Source organism: Lissotriton vulgaris, chromosome 10 (assembly GCF_964263255.1).
Source record: "Lissotriton vulgaris chromosome 10, aLisVul1.2, whole genome shotgun sequence".
Lineage (NCBI taxonomy): Eukaryota > Metazoa > Chordata > Amphibia > Caudata > Salamandridae > Lissotriton > Lissotriton vulgaris.
Window position 1 is genome coordinate 5,332,782 of NC_141698.1, and position 23,463 is coordinate 5,356,244.

General features: G+C 53.1%; 1 protein-coding gene across 4 annotated transcripts in view; it reads right to left on the reverse strand.

Annotated features, from left to right (window-relative positions):
- Positions 1-23,463, reverse strand: part of LOC147684291 (membrane-associated guanylate kinase, WW and PDZ domain-containing protein 1-like) — a 257,214-nt gene that overhangs the window by 60,698 nt on the left and 173,053 nt on the right. For all 4 annotated transcript variants that reach the window (XR_015300632.1, XR_015300633.1, XM_086940160.1 and 1 more), the window contains one exon: positions 12,791-12,991. Coding sequence is in view for 2 of the 4 variants with exons in the window: in XM_086940160.1 (XP_086796286.1) it covers positions 12,791-12,991 (201 nt within the window). In the remaining 2 variants the exon portion in view is untranslated. The remainder of the gene's footprint in view (positions 1-12,790; positions 12,992-23,463) is intronic.

The window sequence follows — 23,463 nt, forward strand, 5'->3', positions numbered from 1 at the left end:
ATTTGTACCTGTCCTGAGAAGTGGTGAATGTGCACCGCTGCTGCCGGATTTGTACCCATATAGAGACGGGGTGAATGTGCACTGCTGATGTCGGATTTGTACCCGTCCTGAGAGGGAGTGAATGTGCACTGCTGCTGCCGGATTTGTACCCGTCCTGAGAGGGGGTGAATGTGCACTGCTGCTGCTGGATTTGTACCCGTCCTGAGAGGGGGGGAATGCGCACTGCTGCTGCTGGATTTGTACCTGTCCTGAGAGGGGGTGAATGTGCAGTGCTGCTGACAGATTTGTACCCATATAGAGAGGGGGTGAATGCGCACTGCTGCTGCCCGATTTGTACCCGTCCTGAGAGGGGGTGAATGTGCACTGCTGCTGCCGTATTTGTACCCGTCCTGAGAGGGGGTGAATGCGCACTGCTGCTGCCAGATTTGTACCCGTCCTGAGAGGGGGTGAATGTACACTGCTGATGCGGGATTTGTACCCATATAGAGAGGGGGTGAATGTGCACTGCTGATGTCAGATTTGTACCCATCCTGAGAGGGGTTGAATGTCCACTGCTGATGTCGGAATTGTACCTGTCCTGAGAGGGGGTGAATTTGCACTGCTGCCGGATTTGTACCTGTCCTGAGAGGGGGTGAATGTGCACTGCTGCTGCCCGATTTGTACCTGTCCTGAGAGGGGGTGAATGTGCACTGCTGATGTTGGATTTGTACCTGTCCTGAGAGGGGGCGAATGTGCACTGCTGCTGCCCGATTTGTACCTGTCCTGAGAGGGGGTGAATGTGCACTGCTGCCGGATTTGTAGCCGTCCAAAGAAGGGGGGAAAATGTACACTGCTGCTGCTGGATTTGTACCTGTCCTGAGAAGTGGTGAATGTGCACCGCTGCTGCCGGATTTGTACCCGTCCTGAGAGGGGGTGAATGTGCACTGCTGATGCCGGATTTGTACCCGTCCTGAGAGGGGGTGAATGTGCACTGCTGATGCCAGATTTGTACCTGTCCTGAGAGGGGGTGAATGTGCAGTGCTGCTGCCAGATTTGTACCCATATAGAGAGGGGGTGAATGCGCACTGCTGCTGCCAGATTTGTACCCATATAGAGAGGGGGTGAATGCGCACTGCTGCTGCCCGATTTGTACCCGTCCTGAGAGGGGGTAAATGTGCACTGCTGCTGCCGGATTTGTACCCGTCCTGAGAGGGGGTGAATGCGCACTGCTGCTGCCGGATTTGTACCCGTCCTGAGAGGGGGTGAATGTGCACTGCTGATGCCAGATTTGTACCCATATAGAGAGGGGGTGAATGTGCACTGCTGATGTCGGATTTGTACCCGTCCTGAAAGGGGGTGAATGTGCACTACTGCTGCTGGATTTGTACCGGTCCAGAGAGTGAATGAATGTGCACTGCTGATGCCGGATTTGTACCCATCCAGAGAGAGGGTGAATGTGCACTGCTGATGTCGGATTTGTACCCGTCCTGAGAGGGGGTGAATGTGCACTGCTAATGCCGGATTTGTACCCGTCCTGAGAGGGGGTGAATGTGCACTGCTGATGTCGGATTTGTACCTGTCCTGAGAGGGGGTGAATGTGCACTGCTGCCGCCAGATTTGTACCCGTCCAGAGAGAGGGTGAATGCGCACCGCTGCTGCCGGATTTGTACCCATATAGAGATGGGGTGAATGTGCACTGCGGATGTCGGATTTGTACCCGTTTTCAGAGGGGGTGAATGTGCACTGCTGATGCCAGATTTGTACCCGTCCTGAGAGGGGGTGAATGTGCACTGCTGCTGCCCGATTTGTACCCATCCTGAGAGGGGGTGAATGTACACTGCTGATGCCGGATTTGTACCCATCCTGAGAGGGGTTGAATGTGCACTGCTGATGTCGGATTTGTACCAGTCCTGAGAGGGGGGAATGTGCAGTGCTGCTGGCGGATTTGTACCCGTCCTGAGAGGGGGTGAATGTGCACTGCCGATGCCGGATTTGTACCCATATAGAGAGGGGGTGAATGTGCACTGCTGCTGCCGGATTTGTACCCGTCCCGAGAGGGGGTGAATGCGCACTGCTGCTGCCCGATTTGTACCCATCCTGAGAGGGGGTGATTGTGCAGTGCTACTGCCGGATTTGTGCCTGTCCAGATAGGGGGTGAATGTGCACTGCTGATGCCGGATTTGTAACCATATAGAGAGGGTGAATGTGCACTGCTGATGTCGGATTTGTACCCGTCCTCAGAGGGGGTGAATGTGCACTGCTGATGCCTGATTTGTACCCGTCCGGAGAGAGGGTGAATGTGCACTGCTGCTGCCGGATTTGTACCTGTCCTGAGAGGGGATGAATGTGCACTGCTGATGCCGGATTTGTACCCGTCCAGAGAGAGGGTGACTGTGCACTGCTGTCGCCGTATTTGTACAAGTCCAGAGAGAGGGTGAATATGCACTGCTGCTGCCGGATTTGTACCCGTCCTGAGAGGGGGTGAATGTGCAGTGCTGATGCCGGATTTGTACCTGTCCTGAGAGGGGGTGAATGTGCACTACTGTTGCCGGATTTGTACCCATATAGAGAGGAGGTGAATGTGCACTGCTGATGTCGGATTTGTACCTATATAGAGAGGGGGTGAATGTGCACTGCTGATGTCGGATTTGTACCCATATAGAGAGGGGGTGAATGTGCACTGCTGATGTCGGATTTGTACCCATATAGAGAGGGGGTGAATGTGTACTGCTGATGTCGGATTTGTACCCATATAGAGAGGGGGTGAATGTGCACTGCTGATGCCAGATTTGTACCCGTCCTGAGAGGGGGTGAATGTGCACTGCTGATGCCGGATTTGTACCCAAATAGTGAGGGGATGAATGTGCACTGCTGATGCCGGATTTGTACCCATATAGAGAGGGGGTGAATGTGCACTGCTGATGTCGGATTTGTACCCATATAGAGAGGGGGTGAATGTGCACTGCTGATGCCGGATTTGTACCCATATAGAGAGGGGGTGAATGTGCACTGCTGATGTCGGATTTGTACCCATATAGAGAGGGGGTGAATGTGCACTGCTGATGCCAGATTTGTACCCGTCCTGAGAGGGGGTGAATGTGCACTGCTGATGCCGGATTTGTACCCATATCGAGAGGGGGTGAATGTGCACTGCTGATGTCGGATTTGTACCCATATAGAGAGGGGGTGAATGTGCACTGCTGATGTCGGATTTGTACCCATATAGAGAGGGGGTGAATGTGCACTGCTGATGCCGGATTTGTACCCGTCCTGAGAGGGGGTGAATGTGCACTGCTGATCCCGGATTTGTACCCAAATAGAGAGGGGATGAATGTGCACTGCTGATGCCGGATTTGTACCCATATAGAGAGGGGGTGAATGTGCACTGCTGATGTCGGATTTGTACCCATATAGAGAGGGGGTGAATGTGCACTGCTGATGCCTGATTTGTACCCATATAGAGAGGGGGTGAATGTGCACTGCTGATGTCGGATTTGTACCCATATAGAGAGGGTGAATGTGCACTGCTGATGCCGGATTTGTACCCGTCCAGAGAGAGGGTGAATGTGCACTGCTGATGCCGGATTTGTCCCCCTCCCGAGAGGGGGTGAATGCGCACTGCTGCTGCCCGATTTGTACCCATCCTGAGAGGGGGTGATTGTGCAGTGCTACTGCCGGATTTGTGCCTGTCCAGATAGGGGGTGAATGTGCACTGCTGATGCCGGATTTGTACCCATATAGAGAGGGTGAATGTGCACTGCTGATGTCGGATTTGTACCCGTCCTCAGAGGGGGTGAATGTGCACTGCTGATGCCTGATTTGTACCCGTCCGGAGAGAGGGTGAATGTGCACTGCTGCTGCCGGATTTGTACCTGTCCTGAGAGGGGGTGAATGTGCACTGCTGATGCCGGATTTGTACCCGTCCAGAGAGAGGGTGAATGTGCACTGCTGTCGCCGTATTTGTACAAGTCCAGAGAGAGGGTGAATATGCACTGCTGCTGCCGGATTTGTACCCGTCCTGAGAGGGGGTGAATGTGCAGTGCTGATGCCGGATTTGTACCTGTCCTGAGAGGGGGTGAATGTGCACTACTGTTGCCGGATTTGTACCCATATAGAGAGGAGGTGAATGTGCACTGCTGATGTCGGATTTGTACCCATATAGAGAGGGGGTGAATGTGCACTGCTGATGTCGGATTTGTACCCATATAGAGAGGGGGTGAATGTGCACTGCTGATGTCGGATTTGTACCCATATAGAGAGGGGGTGAATGTGCACTGCTGATGCCAGATTTGTACCCGTCCTGAGAGGGGGTGAATGTGCACTGCTGATGCCGGATTTGTACCCAAATAGTGAGGGGATGAATGTGCACTGCTGATGTCAGATTTGTACCCATATAGAGAGGGGGTGAATGTGCACTGCTGATGCCGGATTTGTACCCATATAGAGAGGGGGTGAATGTGCACTGCTGATGTCGGATTTGTACCCATATAGAGAGGGGGTGAATGTGCACTGCTGATGCCGGATTTGTACCCGTCCTGAGAGGGGGTGAATGTGCACTGCTGATGCCGGATTTGTACCCAAATAGAGAGGGGATGAATGTGCACTGCTGATGCCGGATTTGTACCCATATAGAGAGGGGGTGAATGTGCACTGCTGATGTCGGATTTGTACCCATATAGAGAGGGGGTGAATGTGCACTGCTGATGTCGGATTTGTACCCATATAGAGAGGGGGTGAATGTGCACTGCTGATGTCGGATTTGTACCCATATAGAGAGGGGGTGAATGTGCACTGCTGATGCCGGATTTGTACCCGTCCTGAGAGGGGGTGAATGTGCACTGCTGATCCCGGATTTGTACCCAAATAGAGAGGGGATGAATGTGCACTGCTGATGCCGGATTTGTACCCATATAGAGAGGGGGTGAATGTGCACTGCTGATGTCGGATTTGTACCCATATAGAGAGGGGGTGAATGTGCACTGCTGATGCCTGATTTGTACCCATATAGAGAGGGGGTGAATGTGCACTGCTGATGTCGGATTTGTACCCATATAGAGAGAGGGTGAATGTGCACTGCTGATGCCGGATTTGTACCCGTCCAGAGAGAGGGTGAATGTGCACTGCTGATGTCGGATTTGTACCCGTCCTGAGAGGGGGTGAATGTGCACTGCTGTTGCCTGATTTGTACCCGTCCGGAGAGAGGGTGAATGTGCACTGCTGCTGCCGGATTTGTACCTGTCCTGAGAACGGGTGAATGTGCACTGCTGATGCCGGATTTGTACCCAAATAGAGAGGGGATGAATGTGCACTGCTGATGCCGGATTTGTACCCATATAGAGAGGGGGTGAATGTGCACTGCTGATGTCGGATTTGTACCCATATAGAGAGAGGGTGAATGTGCACTGCTGATGCCGGATTTGTACCCGTCCAGAGAGAGGGTGAATGTGCACTGCTGATGTCGGATTTGTACCCGTCCTGAGAGGGGGTGAATGTGCACTGCTGTTGCCTGATTTGTACCCGTCCGGAGAGAGGGTGAATGTGCACTGCTGCTGCCGGATTTGTACCTGTCCTGAGAACGGGTGAATGTGCACTGCTGATGCCGGATTTGTACCCGTCCAGAGAGAGGGTGAATGTGCACTGCTGCCGCCGGATTTGTACAAGTCCAGAGAGAGGGTGAATATGCACTGCTGCTGCCGGATTTGTACCCGTCCTGAGAGGGGGTGAATGTGCAGTGCTGATGCCGGATTTGTACCTGTCCTGAGAGGGGGTGAATGTGCACTACTGTTGCCGGATTTGTACCCATATAGAGAGGGGATGAATGTGCACTGCTGATGCCGGATTTGTACCCATATAGAGAGGGGGTGAATGTGCACTGTTGATGTCGGATTTGTACCCATATAGAGAGGGGGTGAATGTGCACTGCTGATGTCGGATTTGTACCCGTCCTGAGAGGGGGTGAATGTGCACTGCTGATGTCGGATTTGTAGCCGTCCAAAGAAGGGGTGAATGTACACTGCTGCTGCTGGATTTGTACCTGTCCTGAGAAGTGGTGAATGTGCACCGCTGATGCCGGATTTGTACCCAAATAGAGAGGGGATGAATGTGCACTGCTGATGCCGGATTTGTACCCATATAGAGAGGGGATGAATGTGCACTGCCGATGTCGGATTTGTACCCATATAGAGAAGGGGGTGAATGCGCACTGCTGATGTCGGATTTGTACCCATATAGAGAGGGGGTGAATGTGCACTGCTGATGCCGGATTTGTACCCTTCCTGAGAGGGGGTAAATGTGCACTGCTGATGCCGGATTTGTACCCAAATAGAGAGGGGATGAATGTGCACTGCTGATGCCAGATTTGTACCCATATAGAGAGGGGGTGAATGTGCACTGCTGATGCCGGATTTGTACCCATATAGAGAGGGGGTGAATGTGCACTGCTGATGTCGGATTTGTACCCATATAGAGAGGGGGTGAATGTGCACTGCTGATGCCGGATTTGTACCCGTCCTGAGAGGGGGTGAATGTGCACTGCTGATGCCGGATTTGTACCCAAATAGAGAGGGGATGAATGTGCACTGCTGATGCCGGATTTGTACCCATATAGAGAGGGGGTGAATGTGCACTGCTGATGTCGGATTTGTACCCATATAGAGAGGGGGTGAATGTGCACTGCTGATGTCGGATTTGTACCCATATAGAGAGGGGGTGAATGTGCACTGCTGATGTCGGATTTGTACCCATATAGAGAGGGGGTGAATGTGCACTGCTGATGCCGGATTTGTACCCGTCCTGAGAGGGGGTGAATGTGCACTGCTGATCCCGGATTTGTACCCAAATAGAGAGGGGATGAATGTGCACTGCTGATGCCGGATTTGTACCCATATAGAGAGGGGGTGAATGTGCACTGCTGATGTCGGATTTGTACCCATATAGAGAGGGGGTGAATGTGCACTGCTGATGCCTGATTTGTACCCATATAGAGAGGGGGTGAATGTGCACTGCTGATGTCGGATTTGTACCCATATAGAGAGAGGGTGAATGTGCACTGCTGATGCCGGATTTGTACCCGTCCAGAGAGAGGGTGAATGTGCACTGCTGATGTCGGATTTGTACCCGTCCTGAGAGGGGGTGAATGTGCACTGCTGTTGCCTGATTTGTACCCGTCCGGAGAGAGGGTGAATGTGCACTGCTGCTGCCGGATTTGTACCTGTCCTGAGAACGGGTGAATGTGCACTGCTGATGCCGGATTTGTACCCAAATAGAGAGGGGATGAATGTGCACTGCTGATGCCGGATTTGTACCCATATAGAGAGGGGGTGAATGTGCACTGCTGATGTCGGATTTGTACCCATATAGAGAGAGGGTGAATGTGCACTGCTGATGCCGGATTTGTACCCGTCCAGAGAGAGGGTGAATGTGCACTGCTGATGTCGGATTTGTACCCGTCCTGAGAGGGGGTGAATGTGCACTGCTGTTGCCTGATTTGTACCCGTCCGGAGAGAGGGTGAATGTGCACTGCTGCTGCCGGATTTGTACCTGTCCTGAGAACGGGTGAATGTGCACTGCTGATGCCGGATTTGTACCCGTCCAGAGAGAGGGTGAATGTGCACAGCTGCCGCCGGATTTGTACAAGTCCAGAGAGAGGGGGAATATGCACTGCTGCTGCCGGATTTGTACCCGTCCTGAGAGGGGGTGAATGTGCAGTGCTGATGCCGGATTTGTACCTGTCCTGAGAGGGGGTGAATGTGCACTACTGTTGCCGGATTTGTACCCATATAGAGAGGAGGTGAATGTGCACTGCTGATGCCGGATTTGTACCCGTCCTGAGAGGGGGTGAATGTGCACTGCTGATGCCGGATTTGTACCCAAATAGAGAGGGGATGAATGTGCACTGCTGATGCCGGATTTGTACCCATATAGAGAGGGGGTGAATGTGCACTGTTGATGTCGGATTTGTACCCATATAGAGAGGGGGTGAATGTGCACTGCTGATGTCGGATTTGTACCCGTCCTGAGAGGGGGTGAATGTGCACTGCTGATGTCGGATTTGTAGCCGTCCAAAGAAGGGGTGAATGTACACTGCTGCTGCTGGATTTGTACCTGTCCTGAGAAGTGGTGAATGTGCACCGCTGATGCCGGATTTGTACCCAAATAGAGAGGGGATGAATGTGCACTGCTGATGCCGGATTTGTACCCATATAGAGAGGGGATGAATGTGCACTGCCGATGTCGGATTTGTACCCATATAGAGAAGGGGGTGAATGCGCACTGCTGATGTCGGATTTGTACCCATATAGAGAGGGGGTGAATGTGCACTGCTGGTGCCGGATTTGTACCCTTCCTGAGAGGGGGTAAATGTGCACTGCTGATGCCGGATTTGTACCCAAATAGAGAGGGGATGAATGTGCACTGCTGATGCCAGATTTGTACCCATATAGAGAGGGGGTGAATGTGCACTGCTGATGTCGGATTTGTACCCATATAGAGAGGGGGTGAATGTGCACTGCTGATGCCGGATTTGTACCCATATAGAGAGGGGGTGAATGTGCACTGCTGATGTCGGATTTGTACCCATATAGAGAGGGGGTGAATGTGCACTGCTGATGCCAGATTTGTACCCATATAGAGAGGGGGTGAATGTGCACTGCTGCTGCCGGATCTGTACCCGTCCAGAGAGAGGGTGAATGTACACTGCTGCCGCCGGATTTGTACCCATCCTGAGGTGGGGTGATTGTGCATTGCTGGTGCCCTACCTAGAGTGCAGTGTTTTGCCCAGGGTGTCCCTGTTCTATGAAGAGAGGGAACTTCCTGTGTTATTGCCCCATCGTCTGATAAAACAGAGGGTCCCGAACGCCATTCCAAGACACGCTCTTTGCATCAGGGACTCTTTCATAATATTTGATGTGAGACACCAGGACCAGGGGTCTTGAGAGGGGAGACTCAACCATGAAGGTTGAGACACCAGGACCAGTGGTCTTGAGAGAGGAGACTCACCCATGGAGGTTGAGACACCAGGACCAGTGGTCTTGAGAGAGGAGACTCACCCATGGAGGCTGAGACACCAGGACCAGCGGTCTTGAGAGAGGATACTCACCCATGGAGGTTGAGACACCAGGACCAGGGGTCTTGAGAGAGGAGACTCACCCATGGAGGTTGAGACACCAGGACCAGTGGTCTTGAGAGAGGAGACTCACGCATGGAGGTTGAGACACCAGGACCAGGGGTCTTGAGAGAGGAGACTCACCCATGGAGGTTGAGACACCAGGACCAGTGGTCTTGAGAGAGGATACTCACCCATGGAGGTTAAGACACCAGGACCAGGGGTCTTGAGACAGGAGACTCACCAGGGAGGTTGAGATACCAGGACCAGGGGTCTTGAGAGAGGGGACTCACCCATGGAGGTTGAGACACCAGGACCAGGGGTCTTGAGAGAGTAGACTCACCATGGAGGTTGAGACACCAGGACCAGGGGTCTTGAGAGAGGAGACTCACCCATGGAGGTTGAGATACCAGGACCAGGGGTCTTGAGAGAGGAGACTCACCCATGGAGGTTGAGATACCCGGACCAGGGGTCTTGAGAGAGGAGACTCACCCATGGAGGTTGAGACACCATGACCAGGGGTCTTGAGAGAGGAGACTCACCCATGGAGGTTGAGACACCAGGACCAGTGGTCTTGAGAGAGGATACTCACCCATGGAGGTTAAGTCACCAGGACCAGGGGTCTTGAGAGAGGAGACTCACCCATGGAGGTTGAGATACCAGGACCAGGGGTCTTGAGAGAGGAGACTCACCCATGGAGGTTGAGATACCCGGACCAGGGGTCTTGAGAGAGGGGACTCACCCATGGAGGTTGAGATACCAGGACCAGGGGTCTTGAGAGAGGAGACTCACCCATGGAGGTTGAGATACCAGGACCAGGGGTCTTGAGAGAGGAGACTCACCCATGGAGGTTGAGATACCCGGACCAGGGGTCTTGAGAGAGGGGACTCACCATGGAGGTTGAGACACCAGGACCAGGGGTCTTGAGAGAGGAGACTCACCATGGAGGTTGAGACACCAGGACCAGGGGTCTTGAGAGAGGAGACTCACCATGGAGGTTGAGACACCAGGACCAGGGGTCTTGAGAGAGGAGACTCACCATGGAGGTTGAGACACCAGGACCAGGGGTCTTGAGAGAGGAGACTCACCCATGGAGGTTGAGATACCAGGACCAGGGGTCTTGAGAGAGGAGACTCACCCATGGAGGTTGAGACACCAGGACCAGTGGTCTTGGGAGAGGAGACTCACCCATGGAGGTTGAGACACCAGGACCAGGGGTCTTGAGAGAGGAGACTCACCATGGAGGTGATATTCGAGCACGGCTGCCGTCAGCGGAGAGACAAGCAGGCTGTGATTCCCGGCCCTACTGTTTTTGCCCTGGTAGTAGGGAGACAGACGTATAAGCATTATATCTCTCCCACGTGCAGTTTTAATGCACCTGACATTAAACAAAGGGAGAACAGAAATGTCAGCATGAAAGGCAAACCCTACCAAGACTAGGAACGCATAAGAAGGAGACCAGCCGCACTCTCAGAGGCTTCTCGGCGCTAGACATAGAGTCCACCGATGCAGCACCCCACGCCGTGGAGGTCAGGGGTCACTGTCCTATGTGAAGACATGAATGTGTGGTACTTCATGGAGGGTTAGGCTGTTTCTTCCATGACTGTTGTACTTCTTGTATGTTTCTTCCTGTTCATGGATAGCGAACAACGGTCCTTTGAACCCGCCACACCGGCATTAGTGTGTTGGCCACCGTGCTGCACCTGTATGTTTGAGAGAACTCTGGGACGTTGTTCCAGCTGATGCCAACTGTCGATCACTTATTCGTGGTGGAAAGGTGCACCGCTGCCTCCTTTCTTACACTTTAGTTGACTTGTAAAGCTTAGTGGACAAAATATGAAAATGATTCCTGTTGCCAATGCTTGTTTTAATGCATGATGTGAATGAAAGAATGAATCCTCTCAAACTGAGTAAGCAGAGCTTACTTTTGGTTTTATGTCTGAAATGAGCAGATTTCGAATTGGATGACAGGGCTTTTCAAAAGGTTAAAACATAGGGGCATATCAGCAAGTGGCAGCTGGCCGCGTTCAGCGTGCAAAATCCTAACGCCGCTTAACACCAGGTTCTGTCGCCTGGTCAGTGCAATATTTACAACGCGCATCGCCAAGGCGATAGAGATCCTGGCAAAAACGGCGTTAGGCATAAAATATTGCAGGAATACAAGCGATATGACAAAGACTCAGAGGAAACCTTGTAAATAGGGAGAGGTGGATCTAGCATTATGATCCACCTCCCATTCAAAATATTGCTAAGTCGTGTCATTATCAGGCGTAAGGAACCTGCGAAATACCCGGTTAGCGCTACTTTTAATGTCGCAAGACATGTTAGCGATCAACTAGTTAATAGAGAGTAGCCAAAGAGTAACCATGTTAGTGATTATTCCTGCTGAGTTTCACGCGGGAACGCCTACCTCGCATCTCATTAGCGATGCGAGGCGAGGCTCTAAGCAGATGGGCGAAAAAGCATGGATTCACACATTAGCGTGTCCATGCAGATAGGGCGTTAGAATTATCGCCGCTTTTTGTCCAAAAACGGACGCTAAAGCGGCGATAATTCTACCGCCGTGCCTTGTAGATATGCCCAATAGCTCGCGAGGGCCCCCATGTGGGGGATAAAGCAGACATTATTTACCAGAGCAGTGCGAGCAGCGCCCCCTGGGGTGTCTCAAAAGAAACAGAGAAAAGGAACCTTGTCCTGAGACCCCCTTCCAGAGCCCGCCCTCTGCCGGAAGGTTGGGGTGATTCCAATGGAGCGCTTGTCGCACCCCGTGACGCGCCCCGCCTTGGACGGGTGCAGCATGTGCTGCCGCCCGAGGGTCGCCAGTACCCGTCATCTCTCGAAGACCCACTCAGTCCTCAGCCCCGCACGCCGCGATGACCAGAGCCGTGGAACTAGAGGGGCCAGAATTTTTAAGCCAAAAACAGGGACAATTCCCAAAAATAGAAGAAGGACTACAATTTTACTTCATCCCAGCGCACAGAATGACAGCGCTCCTTAGCACAGAATTACAGAGGCGGCAGAAAGAACATACATAAAGGGCCATTTTTGCAGCCAGTTGCAGGCCTGTTAATTAAATTGCTTTCTTATAACAGCTGCTAACTATCCCTGCTTTGCAAAACATAAAAAGATACCTCCCACCGTTTTCAGCCGACCCTCTCTAAAAACCAGGACATGAGCTTAATTTCCTGAAATCTGCCGGGACAGCTGGCGGAAAACCGGGACTGTCCGGGCAAATCCGGGACGCCGGGTCACCCTACGTGGAACTCACTCTTGTGCTTGGGGATTGGTACTTCTTTCTCCGTGTCTCGGCTCTAGGCTTAGCTCTCACATAGACCCCTAGCATTACACTCTTCGGCTCTCAAACAGTGTCTCGGCGCTAGGCCCTGCGGCTCTCCATCAGTGTCTCGGCGCTAGGCCCTGCGGCTCTCCATCAGTGTCTCGGCGCTAGGCCCTGCGGCTTTCCATCAGTGTCTCGGCGCTAGGCCCTGCGGCTCTCCATCAGTGTCTCGGCGCTAGGCCCTGCGGCTCTCCATCAGTGTCTCGGCGCTAGGCCCTGCGGCTCTCCATCAGTGTCTCGGCGCTAGGCCCTGCGGCTCTCCATCAGTGTCTCGGCGCTAGGCCCTGCGGCTCTCCATCAGTGTCTCGGCGCTAGGCTCTGCGGCTCTCTTTCAGGTTTTCAGCGCTAGACGGCGGCTCTCACACACTTACCTGTATCGCTCTTGGACAGAATTCGTAGCCGTATCTTGTTGCCCGCCTGTCTGAAGAGCTGGGTGATGTCCCGTGGGGACATATGAGCGATAGACCGCCCGTCGACACCCTCCACACGGTCGCCCACCTTCAGGTGCCCATCACGGCCGGCCGGGCTGTCCTTCCGCACCTCGCTCACCTTGTGTGGCACCAGAGACCGAGCTGCAGGTGGAGGAGACAAGAGAAACAAGAGGTTAGAGAGGCTGATCTACATAGCACCTAAAAACCTTCACATGGGTAGAGGGAGCTTTACTGTTGAGACAGGTCAGGGTTTCCACAAGGACCACAGCCAGTCACATGTCAGGCTTTCCCTCCCTTAAGTGGGCAGAATTCCTCCCGTTCACCAACAGCAACAAACAACCGTCATTTCCAGCCTCCTCCTCAGGAATGAACCTGTAAAGCTTCAGCTCGCCTATGGTGTGTGTATTTGTAGAGCGCACTATCCCCCGCAAGGGTATCCTGGCACTGAGCGGGTGTGGGCCGCGCCTTGCCTGGGGTAGGTTGGTTAATCACCCATAAGGGTATCCTGGCACTGAGCAGGTGTGGGCCGCGCCCTGCCTAGGGTAGGTTGGTTAATCACCCATAAGGGTATCCTGGCACTGAGCAGGTGTGGGCCGCGCCCTGCCTAGGGTAGGTTGGTTAATCACCCACGAGGGTATTCTGGCACTGAGCAGGTGTGGGCCGCGCCCTGCCTGGGGTAGGTTGGTTAATCACCCATAAGGGTATCCTGGCTCTGAGCGGGAGTGAGCCGCGCCCTACCTGGGGTAGGTTGGTTAATCACCCACGAGGGTATTCTGGCACTGAGCAGGTGTGGGCCGCGCCCTGTCTAGGGTAGGTTGGTTAATCACCCACGAGGGTATTCTGGCACTGAGCAGGTGTGGGCCGCGCCCTGCCTAGGGTAGGTTGGTTAATCACCCATAAGGGTATTGTGGCACTGAGCAGGTGTGGGCCGCGCCCTGCCTAGGGTAGGTTGGTTAATCACCCACGAGGGTATTCTGGCACTGAGCAGGTGTGGGCCGCGCCCTGCCTAGGGTAGGTTGGTTAATCACCCATAAGGGTATTCTGGCACTGAGCAGGTTTGGGCCGCGCCCTGCCTAGGGTAGGTTGGTTAATCACCCACGAGGTTATTCTGGCACTGAGCAGGTGTGGGCCGCGCCCTGCCTGGGGTAGGTTGGTTGATTGAAAGCCGGGTCTTTGGCTTCTTGCTGACTTCATGAAGGGAGGAGGACGCTCTGACGTGGAGGAGGAGTCGTTCCATGCTTTAGGAGCGGCGTGAGAGAGCGCCCGTCCTCCTGTTCTGGCTCTGTTTACACAAGGGATGTGTGTGCATTGGAGTCACGAGGGATGTGTGTGCGTCGGAGTCACGAGGGATGTGTGTGCGTCGGAGTCACGAGGGATGTGTGTGCGACGGAGTCACAAGGGATGTGTGTGCGTCGGAGTCACGAGGGATGTGTGTGCGTCGGAGTCACGAGGGATGCGTGTGAGTTGAAGTCACGAGGGATGTGTGTGCGTTAGAGTCACGAAGGATGTGTGTGCGTCGGAGTCACGAGGGATGTGTGTGCATCGGAATCACGAGGGATGTGTGTGCGTCGGAGTCACGAGGGATGTGTGTGCATCGGAGTCACGAGGGATGTGTGTGCATCGGAGTCACGAGGGATGTGTGTGCATCGGAGTCACGAGGGATGTGCGTGCGTCGGAGTCATGAGGGATGTGTGTGCGTCGGAGTCACGAGGGATGTGTGTGCATCGGAGTCACGAGGGATGCATGTGAGTTGAAGTCACGAGGGATGTGTGTGAGTCAGAGTCACAAGGGATGTGTGTGAGTTGGAGTCACGAGGGATGCGTGTGAGTCCGAGCCACGAGGGATGTGTGTGGGTCGGAGTCACCAGGGATGTGTGTGCGTTGGAGTCACTAGGGATATGTGTGAGTCGGATTGGTGTCGTTACAACGCAGGCTATTACAACGCCTGCTGTTACAACGCGGTTTTTACATCGCATACCACTACAACGCATAGTGCTTTTAAGCGCTGGATAGTGATTTATTTAATTTACTATTCCAACTCCAGTCCCCGTGGATAGTAGGAAAGGTGTTGGATAGTAAATTAAATATATTCCCTATCCTAGAGCGCCCCCCAGCGCAATGCGTTGTAATGGTTTGCGTTGTAATGGTTGCGTTGTAATGGTAGTGCGTTGTAATAAATGCGTTGTAAGTGATGTTTCCCGTGTGAGTCTGAGTCACAAGGGATGTGTGTGAGTCTGAGTCACAAGGGATGTGTGTGAGTCGGAGTCACGAGGGATGTGTGTGAGTCGGAGTCACGAGGGATGTGTTTGAGTCGGAGTCACGAGGGATGTGTGTGAGTCGGAGTCACGAGGGATGTGTGTGAGTCGGAGTCACGAGGGATGTGTGTGAGTCGGAGTCACGAGGGATGTGTGTTAGTCGGAGTCACGAGGGATGTGTGTGCGTCGGAGTCAGGAGGGATGTGTGTGCGTTGGAGTCACGAGGGATGTCTGTGAGTTGAAGTCACAAGGGATGTGTGTGAGTCGGAGTCACGAGGGATGTGTGTGCGTCGGAGTCACCAGGGATGTGTGTGCGTTGGAGTCACTAGGGATATGTGTGAGTCTGAGTCACAAGGGATGCGTGTGAGTTGAAGTCACGAGGGATGTGTGTGCATTAGAGTCACGAGGGATGTGTGTGCGTCGGAGTCACGAGGGATGTGTGTGCATTGGAATCACGAGGGATGTGTGTGCGTCGGAGTCACAAGGGATGTGTGTGCATCGGAGTCACGAGGGATGTGTGTGCATCGGAGTCACGAGGGATGTGTGTGCATCGGAGTCATGAGGGATGTGCGTGCGTCGGAGTCATGAGGGATGTGTGTGCGTCGGAGTCACGAGGGATGTGTGTGCATCGGAGTCACGAGGGATGCATGTGAGTTGAAGTCACGAGGGATGTGTGTGAGTCAGAGTCACGAGGGATGTGTGTGAGTTGGAGTCACGAGGGATGCGTGTGAGTCCGAGCCACGAGGGATGTGTGTGCGTCGGAGTCACCAGGGATGTGTGTGCGTTGGAGTCACTAGGGATATGTGTGAGTCTGAGTCACAAGGGATGTGTGTGAGTCTGATTCACAAGGGATGTGTGTGAGTCGGAGTCACGAGGGATGTGTGTGAGTCGGAGTCATGAGGGATGTGTTTGAGTCGGAGTCACGAGGGATGTGTGTGAGTCGGAGTCACGAGGGATGTGTGTGAGTCGGAGTCACGAGGGATGTGTGTGAGTCGGAGTCACGAGGGATGTGTGTGAGTCGGAGTCACGAGGGATGTGTGTGAGTCGGAGTCACGAGGGATGTGTGTTAGTCGGAGTCACGAGGGATGTGTGTGCGTCGGAGTCACGAGGGATGTGTGTGCATTGGAGTCACGAGGGATATCTGTGAGTTGAAGTCACAAGGGATGTGTGTGAGTTGGAGTCACGAGGGATGTGTGTGCGTCGGAGTCACCAGGGATGTGTGTGCGTTGGAGTCACTAGGGATATGTGTAAGTCTGAGTCACAAGGGATGTGTGTGAGTCTGAGTCACAAGGGATGTGTGTGAGTCAGAGTCACGAGGGATGTGTGTGAGTCGGAGTCACGAGGGATGTGTGTGAGTCGGAGTCACGAGGGATGTGTTTGAGTCGGAGTCACGAGGGATGTGTGTGAGTCGGAGTCACGAGGGATGTGTGTGAGTCGGAGTCACGAGGGATGTGTGTTAGTCGGAGTCACGAGGGATGTGTGTTAGTAGGAGTCACGAGGGATGTGTGTGAGTCGGAATCACGAGGGATGTGTGTGAGTCGGAGTCACGAGGGATGTGTGTTAGTCGGAGTCACGAGGGATGTGTGTGCATCGGAGTCACGAGGGATGTCTGTGAGTTGAAGTCACGAGGGATGTGTGTGCATCAGAGTCACGAGGGATGTGTGTGAGTCGGAGTCATGAGGGATGTGTGTGTGAGTCGGAGTCACGAGGGATGTGTGTGCGTCAGAGTCACGAGGGATGTGTGTGCGTTGGAGTCACTAGGGATATGTGTGAGTCTGAGTCACGAGGGATGTGTGTGAGTCGGAGTCACGAGGGATGTGTGTGCTTTGGAGTCACGAGGGATGTGTGTTAGTCGGAGTCACGAGGGATGTGTGTGCTTTGGAGTCACGAGGGATGTGTTTTAGTCGGAGTCACGAGGGATGTGTGTGCTTTGGAGTCACGAGGGATGTGTGTTAGTCGGAGTCCTGCAGACACTCAACGCAAAATCCCTTGACGCCGACCGCTCCTTGAACGAACACTTCACCAGGAAACCCAAGGCTCCATGGTGAAACCTCTCCTGTCCTGACCAAGGAGGACCCTCTCTGCCCCAAGACGACCTCAGAGGCAGCTCCCTGCTGAAGGGTCTCTTCCACACCACACTGCTCTGTCCGACCCCCACATCACCCCACCCTGCAGGGCCTGCTCTGGCGGCATCACCCACGGGCCCTCAGGTCACTCGCCCCTGTCTATCTGGCTGAGAAAATAACTTGAGCCAGACAGTGCCCCTGCCTGGCGTTACCCAACATGTGACTGACTCTGTCCCAGCCCGGCATGGCTTTACATGACATGTGACTGACCCTGGCCCAGCCCTGCTGTCACACAGAACCACTTGCCTGTGAGAATACTGTTGATGCACTTACAGCGGCCACTCACACTCACCTGGGCATGTGCTCACACTCACCTGGGCGTCTGCTCACACTCACCTGAGCGTGTGCTCACACACCTGCACCTGCTGTCACACCACCATGAAGCCCACCAGTTACCAACTCATTGTTTGCGGTCAGATCTGATTTTAGCAATACCAGCCTGGTGCATTCTGGGATTACAGCCTTGATTGACAGACACCCCTGGTGACCATGACTTGTGACAGGCAGACCCAGGCTTGGAAGCAGGGTGTCCTGTTGATGTACAGGGGGGGGCTCCTGCACCGCTGCCGGGTTTCCCAGGTCCCAGCCAGGCCTGAGGCTCCAGTTCCGGTCCCTGCGCCTGGTTTAGAGACACCTCACGCTGTCTCACAGCCTCGCGCGATCAAAAATATCAGAATTAATGTTTACATAAATATATCCATTGAAAGGGAGGCTTTGGGTCAGCCCCCTTCATCCATTGGTCCTGACCAGCTGCCACTAGCATTGTGCTGCCCAATCACTGCATTCAGCAAGGGGCAGCGGGTCCGCCCACTCCAGCCTCTGCCCCTTTCACTGTGAGTGACAGCACACGTGCACATCCACCTAAAAAGTAGTCCCCTACGGCTCCAGGCTTGATGGACACTATTCGACTTCACTGATGCGCTTTCTTTCCATTCTTTATCCTTCTTATGTGACTTCCTTATGTGTTTAAAACATTCCTTCAGATCACATCAATTCAAAGCCAATAATACCCTTCTGCAATAATAAGAATCTAACGTTCCTGTGATATGCATTGAAATGAAATGGGTGCAAACTTGTTCAAATCTCAGTTGCGCAAGGAAGCCGCGTCCTGCACTATTACAATTACATGCAAAAGTTATTTATTTAAGGAAGTAAAATTTGTATTGTAAGCTGTGCCCGTTTGGGTGCTGTGTTTTGGTTTATAATGTTTTATTTTGTGGAATATACTTAAAATGCAAAAAAAAGAAAAAATGTAGCCACTGATCAGCTGGCCAAGACCTAACCTATTGGCTTTGCCAATGCTTGGGACTTTTATTGCTGGTTTATAATAGGATAAACAAGACTACAAGTTCCAAAATACAACAGAAAAAACCTGGACTGCCACGGCGAGGCATGCGCGGGCTTACACAGGGCACAGTAGCAATAGTCCCTTCTCACTTTTGTTGGACGTATTGGAAGGGCCGTACCCAGCGGCGGTTCACGCGAGCGCCCTCGCTCGGCGCTTTCGGCAAACAACTGCTGCGGCACCGCTAAGCATATTACGAGTTATAAGAGTAGAAACGTGTTTTATACAAACTTCGGATAGTGTCGAAGGGAAACAAGTTGTAAGTAATCACGGTTCAAATATGATTTTGTTTAAAGGATAAGGGTACGAAGAAAATATAACTTACATCGCAAAGTGCGCTGTGATATATACCGATCAAGAATATACGTGAAAATGGGAAATGGGTTTCCGTTATGAGACTTTGGGTCATAAGTTTAATAATGTTGAAGTCTGGTAGTAGTTTTACATTTTTACAGAACACACCCACAGAAGCATTATGTCCATACCGGGAGCTACAACCGGCTTTAAGGTAGGGTGCCCCATTATGGAAGAGATAAGAGTTTTAGTAAAGATACTACCAAGTGATGGTAAAACTTTCATCATTTATGGTGGCCTCATGTCCCTCCTTGCTTTGACCGGGGACTTTTGTGACATAGAAACAGGGACCTATCAATGCTGCTCACAAGTTTCTCCAGCGATGCAGAGTACACCCTCATACAACACACTAGGGTCGGAGCAGCACAGAATCAGATTTCATTTTGCACATGGTGAAGAATCACAATTGGGAGTACGATCTTTACACCTGCCAATCAGTGCATGTGATTGGGTACGAGGTATTGACAATGTATCATGCACTCTTACATACAACACAACTTGGGCATTCAGGAACTGCATATTATATGAATGCGCGGGGGTTCCACTAACATGTCAATAAAAAGAGCAACAAATCGGGCAATTTGCCACAACAGTGTCACCACCATTCAGGTGCAAATGATTTCAGAATATAGTGTCACATCGCAATGGAACGTGTTTTCTGTATTCCTCTATCCTTGAGGAAGTCGCGGGTTGAATCACCATACGCGACGAAACACGTGTTGGCGAAGGAACTGAACCAAAGGACTGAGAGAATAAAAAGAACCTGTGAAAATCCAAAACAAACAACAATGAACTCTTTGCATTTGAGGCTAGTGTGTGCTGGAGAATTAAAGTATACTACATTGGTGATCGTATGGGTCACGTGTTTAGGGGAGGGGCGCGTCTCCCTACCTCATAAGCACCGCACTCATAGTTACAGGACAATGAATAACGAGTGGAATTCTATTACAGTGCCAAATCCCTTTAATTAATCACCCATTCAGTCAGTAAATACTTGGCAGACATACTCCCGCGTGTATGCACCTACCATTACCCACCTGTGAGCGCACCCGTGCACCCTCGCACGCCGCTCACACCTGAATAGTGAAGCACTAATATATTCCATCCCAAATTCACATCTGCACAAACACACACACATCTACATACAATCACCTCCCTGTTCACTGTCAGGGGCAGTCACACACCAGCAAATTCAGCAGAATCTGCACTCACAGGCATATGCAATCACTCTTACAGTCACTCCTGCACTGACTCGCCTGCACTCACAGGCATACGCAAACACTCTTACAGTCACTCCTGCCCTCACTCACCTGCACTCACAGGCATATGCAAACACTCTTACAGTCACTCCTGCCCTCACTCACCTGCACTCACAGGCATATGCAAACACTCTTACAGTCACTCCTGCCCTCACTCACCTGCACTCACAGGCATATGCAAACACTCTTACAGTCACTCCTGCCCTCACTCACCTGCACTCACAGGCATATGCAAACACTCTTACAGTCACTCCTGCACTGACTCGCCTGCACTCACAGGCATACGCAAACACTCTTACAGTCACTCCTGCCCTCACTCACCTGCACTCACAGGCATATGCAAACACTCTTACAGTCACTCCTGCCCTCACTCACCTGCACTCACAGGCATATGCAAACACTCTTACAGTCACTCCTGCACTGACTCGCCTGCACTCACAGGCATACGCAAACACTCTTACAGTCACTCCTGCACTGACTCGCCTGCACTCACAGGCATATGCAATCACTCTTACAGTAACACCTGCCCTCACTCACCTGCAATCACAGGCTGGGCAATCACTCAAAGTAACACCTGTGCTCACTCACCTGCACTCACAGGCATATGCAATCACTCTTACAGTAACACCTGCCCTCACTCACCTGCACTCACAGGCTGGGCAATCACTCTTACAGTAACACCTGTGCTCACTCACCTGCCCTCACAGGCCTGCGTAATCACTCTTACTGTCACACCTGCCCTCACTCACCTGCACTCACAGGCATATACAATCACTCTTACAGTAACACGTGCACTCACTCAGCTGCACTCACAGGCATATACAATCACTCTTACAGTAACACCTGCCCTCACTTACCTGTACTCACAGGCTAGGCAATCACTCTTACAGTAACACCTGCCCTCACTCACCTGCACTCACAGGCTGGGCAATCACTCAAAGTAACACCTGTGCTCACTCACCTGCCCTCACAGGCATGTGCAATCACTCTTACAGTAACACCTGCCCTCACTCACCTGCACTCACAGGCTGGGCAATCACTCTTACATTAACACCTGTGCTCACTCACCTGCCCTCATGGGCCTGCGTAATCACTTTTACAGTTACACCTGCCCTCACTCACCTGCACTCACAGGCCTGCGTAATCACTCTTACTGTCACACCTGCCCTCACTCACCTGCACTCACAGGCATGTGCAATCACTCTTACTGTCACACCTGCCCTCACTCACCTGCACTCACAGGCATGTGCAATCACTCTTACTGTCACACCTGTGCGCACTCCGCTGCACTCACAGGCTGGGCAATCACTCTTACAGTCACACCATTGCGCACTCCGCTGCACTCACAGGCTGGGCAATCACTCTTACAGTCACACCTGTGCGCACTACGCTGCACTCACAGGCATATGCAATCACTCTTACAGTCACACCTGTGCGCACTCCGCTGCACTCACAGGCATATGCAATCACTCTTACAGTCACACCTGCCCTCACTCACCTGCACTCACAGGCCTGCGTAATCACTCAAAGTAACACCTGTGCTCACTCACCTGCACTCACAGGCTGGGCAATCACTCTTACAGTCACACCTGCCCTCACTCACCTGAACTCACAGGCCTGCGTAATCACTCAAAGTAACACCTGTGCTCACTCACCTGCACTCACAGGCTGGGCAATCACTCTTACAGTAACACCTGTGCTCACTCACCTGCCCTCACAGGCCTGCGTAATCACTCTTACTGTCACACCTGCCCTCACTCACCTGCACTCACAGGCATATGCAATCACTCTTACTGTCACACCTGCCCTCACTCACCTGCACTCACAGGCCTGCGTAATCACTCAAAGTAACACCTGTGCTCACTCACCTGCACTCACAGGCTGGGCAATCACTCTTACAATAACACCTGTGCTCACCCACCTGCCCTCACAGGCCTGCGTAATCACTCTTACAGTCACTCCTGTCCTCACTCACCTGCACTCACAGGCTGGGCAATCACTCTTTCTGTCACACCTGTGCGCACTCCGCTGCACTCACAGGCTGGGCAATCACTCTTACAGTCACACCTGTGCGCACTACGCTGCACTCACAGGCTGGGCAATCACTCTTACAGTAACACCTGCACTCACTCTCCACCAAAGGCCTCGAGCCCGCTGTACATGGGCACGCAAACACAGTGTGCCACATGCACAGACTCACGCCTGCACTCACATACCTGCAGGTACGTGTGCTCAAACACACCTGTGCAGTGTTACGCCATCACGCTCACCTGCACAGACTCACACATGTGCTCACACACCTGTACTGTAGCTCGTGCACTCACCTGCACTCTTGCACTTTCACTCACACACCTCCAAGGTCACTCACCTGCACACCCACCGTTACACAGTCACTCCCACCTCACACTAATGACGTCACCGCCCCTTACCCCTCCCCTCCCCCCCCCCCCCGGCCCCGGATGAAGAGTGAGTTACGGTTGAAGTCCTTGGCCGTCCTCAGCGCAGACTGCACCCGCTCGAACATGGCGGCTTGAGGGGGCTCCGGGGGTGGTCCTCACTCCTGTTCCGGGGAGCGGCCCTCACTCCCTTCCCATGAGTGTCCCTCAGTCCAGCTCCGGCGAGTGTCCCTCAGTCCATCTCCGGCGAGTGTCCCTCAGTCCAGCCACGGTTAGTGTCCGTCAGTCCTGCTCCGATGAGTGTCCCTCACTCCCTTCCCATGAGTGTCCCTCAGTCCAGCTCTGGTGAGTGTCCGTCAGTCCCTCTCCGGTGAGTGTCCGTCAGTCCGTCTCCGGTCAGTGTACGTCGAACCTTTTCCGTTCAGTGTGTCCGTCAGTCCCTCTCCGGTCAGTGTACGTCAATCCTTCTCCGTTCAGTGTCCCTCAGTCCAGCTCCGGTGAGTGTCCGTCAGTCCCTCTCCAGTCAGTGTCCGTCAGTCCCTCTCCGGTCAGTGTACGTCAGTCCTTCTCCGTTCAGTGTCCGTCAGTCCAGCTCCGGTGAGTGTCCGTCAGTCCAGCTCCGGTGAGTGTCCGTCAGTCCCTCTCTGGTCAGTGTCCCTCACTGCCTCTCTGGTGAGAGTCCTTCATTCCCTTACGATGAGTGTCCCTCACTCTTTCTCCGATGAGTGCCCGTGAGTGTCTGTCAGTCCCTCTCCGGTGGGTGTCCGTCGGTCCCTCCTTGGTGAGTGCCCTCGGCGGCGCCTTCTCCCGTCCCCGGCTCCAGATCCCGGTCCCTCCCTCCTAACCCCCCCCCCCCCCCCCCCCCCGGGCCCCCGCCCT